Genomic DNA, 6,386 nt, shown 5'->3' with positions numbered 1-6,386 from the left:
GGAGGGCAAGTATGGGTCATTATATCTAATTGGCCTTTGTGGGACCTTTAAATGGTGCTGAATAGCTGTGTTGACCTCTCCTGTGTGCTGCTGGTTCTCTTATTGCCCAAGTCTAGATGGATGTACCATAAGTGTGGACCTATTCCACTCAGTTAGACAGCGATGTATGCAGAGCAAGTGTTTTTCTACTCCTGATTAGGTCCTAATGGGGGTTTGGCCGTTTGACCATCCATGATCAGGATGAGAGAAACAGGAAAAGACTGAATGATAAACCTGATGTTCAATGGTCGATCATAACTGAACTGATTGGCTCTTTCAGGAAGGTCTTGGAGGTCATTTAACTGTCAGTCCTTCACCTCCTGACTCTGTTATTCTCTGAGTAACTTTAACATCATCCAGCTGAGAGATGAACACCTCCACCCATGCTGCTCCTCGCCTGGAAGGACGGGCTTGTTTTGGAAAAGTGAAGAAGAAAAACAGCCTCCTCCACCTCTGTTCCCCACGTTCCATCTATCCATCGACCACCTGGAGCTATTTTCTCTTCAAATACTGATCAGACTTTGTGTTTCACACATTGAACAAGGTTAAGCAGGAACAGACGGGAGTCTGCAGGGAATATTTAGTCTTAATTCAGACCAGAAGCCTCCAAACTTCATGCAGATTAAATAAATAAAAAATCCACTAGATGGCAGCAGAAGACTTTACGGTTTAGGAGGATTCTATATCTGAGTTTATCCTACATATTTCATCTTTCTACCTCATTGCAGAGTTGAACTTTCCTTCCCTGGTGACCATCTGAGATCTGACAGACACCGTTGGAGCGTGATGAGAGTGGAGAAGGTTTCTTTAAGCCCGTCTTTCAGGAGCCTTTTGGGTCTATTTAAAAGTCCCAGGTGTTCCTGAACCTGCAGAAAGCTCCAACAGACAGATCCTTCCTCAGATTGAAGATGATGTGGTCAAACCAAAGGTGTCACACTGACATTAGAGGGCTGTTAAACTGCTGGACTCTTCATGTCCTCTGTCTTTCTCTAAGTCTGTCCTTCCAATCACCAAGTTTATGATAGATCCATCTTTCTGAAACACTGAACTGATTTAACATGGGTGAGAACTCCTTGCAGGTCCCTGTTTTTGATTCCCTTGCTGCAGAGATCTTGTAGTCGTGCCTCGAGCACTGCAAAACAATCTAGAAATAAGTAAAGATTACTTAAATTAAGTGTATTTACCCTTAATTTGAGTAAGTAAGTAAGAGGATTTGCCAATGGAATAAGTATTTTTACTCTTAAAATAAGATAATTAGAGAAAATGCACTTGAAATAAGACATTGCAATTGTTTTTTCTTAATTAAATTGTAAATTGTCTTGTTCCACTGGCAAAGTGTCTCACTTACCTCCTCAATCCAAGAAAAAATGCACTTATTTTAAGAAAAAATTACTTATTAACATATACATTTTTTGCAGTGAGGCTGCTTTTTCCTAACCTGACTCCGCCAGATGGATTTGCTCCGCATATCCATCTGGAAACCTTTCGTTGAAGTAATTTTGGGAAGGGGTGAAAATACTGGTAGATGATTGGCCTATGTTGGTGATAGATGGGCCAAATAAACCAATCAGATCAACGAAGCATATGACGTACTAACAGAGCGACGACGAAGAGGAGCCAATTGATAGATCAAACTCTTGCCGAAACCAGTCGGGAGAAGAGCAAAAACATCTTTTCCTCTGAGAAAAGCCTCCAGAGCAGTGTTTTGCTCTTCTTTCAGTGAAGAAATACTCTGTAATTCCGATAAAACTTGCTCGATAGCCACGCTAACGCTAGTTTCATCGGCTGAAGCCGCCATGTTCTTTAGACTGAACTGTCGCGCTTCTTGTTGCGTCACACCTCAACCCGCCTCAAAGCCAACGCTGATTGGACGTTCGTTTGGTGAACGGCTCCAAATTTTCTTCAACGGAGAGTCTCCAGACTGATCTGCGAGTAAAACCTTCAAAGCTCGCGAGATCAGGATGTTCTCACGAGGCTAGCTTTCTCCTCTTGGCTCTCTTAACCTATTTACCAATATAGCGTTAAAGATAGGCTCTCTGTGTCTACACCTCTCTTCTTCTTTTTCCTGAAAAGAGATCACTCGGGACAAACTCTTTAAATAACACTTCATAATATATATATGTATTAAATAACCATGAGACATGACAACAGATTTTGATAGAAATTATAATCTTACTCAGATCAGAGAAGTTGCTCAGAATTACAGAAGGCAGCTGCTTACCCCTGGGCTCACCTCACCAAAAGTTAAAAAGGCATTTTATACATCTCCAGTCTGCCACATCGTCACATTTTATGTCACACACCTAAGCAGATAAGGAGACATCCATGGCTCCACCCTTTTAAAAATATTAAACTTTGTTTTTAGCTGCAGGACACCACTCTCATTCTATTCCCAAATCTTTGCCACGTACAGAATGAAGAGTATAACTGTATATCCAGACAGAGAAACTGTCCTAATTAGATCAAGTATTGGAGAAAACATCAGTTCTGACATGCAACAGGCAGCTAATATTAAGGTGTAATAAACTTAGACGTCATCAGTGATAATTATCCTAACAATAGAAAATGCTAAACAGCATTTAAGTCAGAAGTTTTAGGCCTAAAAACTGGTGCTAGCATGCAGTTGTAGCCAGATGTAGATCTCAGATCTCCCTTCTGTTGGAAAACGGATCAGCACTAGTGTGATGTTTGATGATTCCTCCATACTTTGCACATCTCAGTCCAGAACAACCCACTGACTCCATCACATCCTCTGGACTGGATTAACCAGGTGCTTCTTATAAAACAGAACCCTAGGACCTCAAATATGATACAGAAATTGATCCAAAGGACTTGAAATGATGCAGTTCTTCGGGATGTTCCTTTTTATACATGTGGTTTTTGGGTCAGCTGCACTCCTTTCCCTATGTTGTGAAATCTTCAAAGGACCCCAAGGCCTTCCAGCTCAGATGGCCCCCTGAATTTGGGATTAGACATATAATGGACCATTAAGTTGCATGGTGCAAAGAACCTGATGTCCATTTTTCCATTCCTCTTTGCCACATACTCTTCCTGCTGGTTGCATGACTGTAGCTGGATGGAATAACTTGGTTATTTTCTTGTATGTTGCTATTTTAGGCAACCCAGTGAATCAAACTATGATCAGTCTCCTCCATCTATCTCCAATCAGAAACTTTCCAATTTAGCCACAATAATCAAGTGTAACTGTCTTGTTTCCATTTCTGTAGGAACTTTTCTAAGTTTGTTGCATTTCCTTCCTTCTCATCAGTGGAAGCAGTTCTCCATGTTTCTGCAGGACATTGAATAACGTCTTAAACATGTAGGAATGTAAACAGCCGGAGTCTGCTTTGAACTTCCTGATGCACACGGTCAATTTTTGACTGGCTTATGTGACAAACAGACTCTTGTTTCCTCGCAGGGCTCCATGGCATAAAGGCCGTCTTCAGATCCAGCTGCTCTCTGGGCTTTCTGTGGAGCAGCTCTGACACCCTGACACGCTGCTGCCATTTTCCACACCCTGAGGGGAACCAGGAAGCTGTCGGCAGGAAACATGCCTGCCCTGGCCACCGGAGCGGGCCACGAGCCAGGTACGGACCTTTTAGCAAGGAACTCATTCAGTAACACAAATTTCAGCAAAACCACACATCAGTGCAGTATTAAAAAAAATGTAATACCAGACAGACTTTTCCTTTTTTTTGGTCTTTACTTGACTGAACCGGCTCACTGTGTTTGGAAAATAACCCAGAGTCTGGTTTTACTCAGTTGTGGCTGGTGAAATGAGAAACATACCACACTAAATTTGCAGTTTAACAACTAAATTGTGTTAAACCACCACTTTTTCCCCTCCTCTTTTAAGTTTATGTATATATGTTTTTACTTACGTTTCATATATAACAGGGCTATCCTGATACAGCTTTTTAATTTCCGGTACAATAATGATATTACAGCGTTCAGTATTGAACAATAATTGATACAATATGAGCATGAATCATTCATACCTTTATTTCTCATTTTGTGGTGTGGAGTATTAAAATGGTTTGAAAAATAGTCAACAACAATAGGTATAAGAACAACACAACCCTTTATTATTAACTAGTGGACCCTTAAACAGAAGCAGAGGGTTTCTAGTTGAAGGTTTCTTCACCTGTTAATTTGACTTTTTCCTGTTAAAACATGTTTTTGGGTTGGGCTTCAGTTAAAACCTGCTAAACAAGCTGGAGTGCAAAAGTCGCCTGTTATTTTCTTTTATTTTTATTTTGTTGCCTATTTTTGTGTGAGCCAACTGATTTTTTCCCCCTATTCCTTGATTTACATCAAGGAAGAGGTGATTCTGACAACCTGCAGGCGGTTGATAATTGTTGCTGCTCATTTAACTTATTACCCAATGTGAAAGCCAGAACCCACACACTTAAATGCATCCAATTAAACCAATGTTTTCATTATCTAATTACTCCTTCTTATTACATTTATTCCTGCTACATACCTAACCTAAACTTCTAAACTGCATTCACGCTCTAACCCTGACGCTGACCTTCATAGGACCAGGCTTAGGTCCCCACAAACCCATGGCTCTAAAGAAAGTAGGTGTCTCTTCCAAAGAAGAGTCCTAAATAACCAACATAAACCGATACACAACCTAAAACACACAGAGATCAAAACCACACGAACGCAGCACAGCCGAATAACAGCAGGATGGAAAACAGGACCTGTTCTGATGGATAAAGTGTGTGTTTAACTACATCCTTCTAACAGACTCACCAAAGCCCCATTATTGTGGAAATTTCCGCAGGCAAAGTAGAAAACCAGACCATCACTTATGATTACAGTCATTGTGGCCAATTACCGGCAGGGACTCAGGTTTCCAAATAAAACCCATAAAGACTCCTCTGGCCCATCTCCTCTTCTTTCTCCTTGATGGTCCTGTGACGCTGAGCGTGATGAAGAATATTGGGGAACTTTCTGCATGAGTGGCGGATCTGATGAAGTCACAAAGTCGTGTGGCCTGCATGGCAGTGGGATATAGTCTAGCTTTATACTAAAGAATGTGCAGGATGTGAGTAGTTATATCACATTATGTCTGCGTATGGATGTGTGTATATGACTGCAGTAGAGCTCGGACTCAGTCGGTCCACATGTTTTGGCTCAGCTCCCACTCAGGGCGATCCAGACAGACGAACCCACGCCTCTGTCTGCTGCAAACAGTTTATCTTCCTGCTGCACTTCATTAGCTGAAAAGTTGAGTTTTCTACCAACTTTCTTATGCTTTCTTGTCTCCTCTCCTGTCTAAGATGTCCTGACAGCGACATCTGGTTAACGTCATTTAGCGGTCACTCAGCCTCCTGCTGTGAGGGTATATGTTGGCTCCTTGTAGACCCATTTCCTCTGAGCTCCTTAAGGTCTGTGATTATAGTTTTATAGTAGGGAGGTTAATGTCTTGTCTACATTAATCATTCTTGCATTGATTTTGCACATATACGTTTTTCCACATAAGGCCTGAAGCTATGTTTTTATAGAAGGTCTGAAAAAGAGCAGATAATTCCAGTAATTTTGGCAAAAACTAAAACAAAACTTGAGCCCACCTCATTGTGCTTTAACATAACTACTCACTAGCATTAAAGCATCATGAAATGGTATTTTATAAGTAAAATAATTAAATGGAGCTCATTCACTCTTTTTTTATACCCTTTTTTGTCTCACAAGTGTAAGCACAAGAGATTGACTTGTGTGCATGTTCATGTGGATGCAGTGTTAGCAACAGTAGCAGTTAGCCATTGTTCCTTTACTACCATTTTCCTGATCTATGACACAACGGGTAAAAAAGCACTAACAATCATTGATAGGCTGCAGGTTAATCCCTGATTGGTGGAACATTTAGTGCAATAGAGACAGGAGTGGTGATACCAAAGCAGGGTAATGCTAGCATCCTTCCGTTAATGATATAAATCCAGGTGGACTTTTGTTGACAACAAGCCCACGTGAAAAACAAAGAAGCAAGACACCTTTATACACTGCCTGGCCAAAAAAAAAGTCGCCACCTGGATTCAACTAAACAAATAGGTACGAACCTCCTATTGGATAATTACTGCATGGGCGATTATCTTTCAGCTGGCAACAAGTTATTTAACCCCAACTGGTGCAATGACTTGCTTCTCATTTCCTAAACAAGACACATCCCGTGGTTGTGGAAAAGATGTTAGTCTGTTTGAGAAGGGTCAAATCATTGGCACGCATCAAGCAGAGAAAACATCTAAAGAGATTGCAGAAACTACTAAAATTGGGTTAAGAACTGTCCAACGCATTATTAAAAACCGGAAAGATAGTGGGGACCCATTAACCTGACAACAGCC

The 6,386-nt window shown here is 41.0% G+C and overlaps 1 protein-coding gene across 2 annotated transcripts in view; it reads left to right on the top strand.

Moving 5' to 3' along the window:
- The window catches only part of mpp7 (membrane protein, palmitoylated 7), a 150,729-nt gene that overhangs the window by 58,773 nt on the left and 85,570 nt on the right, over nucleotides 1-6,386 (top strand). For both annotated transcript variants that reach the window (XM_015375518.1, XM_015375519.1), the window contains exon 2: nucleotides 3,458-3,626. In XM_015375518.1, coding sequence (XP_015231004.1) covers nucleotides 3,590-3,626 — 37 coding nt within the window. In that variant the 5' untranslated portion in view covers nucleotides 3,458-3,589. The remainder of the gene's footprint in view (nucleotides 1-3,457; nucleotides 3,627-6,386) is intronic.

The sequence above is a fragment of the Cyprinodon variegatus genome, unplaced genomic scaffold (genome assembly GCF_000732505.1).
Source record: "Cyprinodon variegatus isolate N-32 unplaced genomic scaffold, C_variegatus-1.0 Scaffold120, whole genome shotgun sequence".
NCBI lineage: Eukaryota > Metazoa > Chordata > Actinopteri > Cyprinodontiformes > Cyprinodontidae > Cyprinodon > Cyprinodon variegatus.
This window is presented reverse-complemented; position numbering and strand designations above follow the sequence as displayed.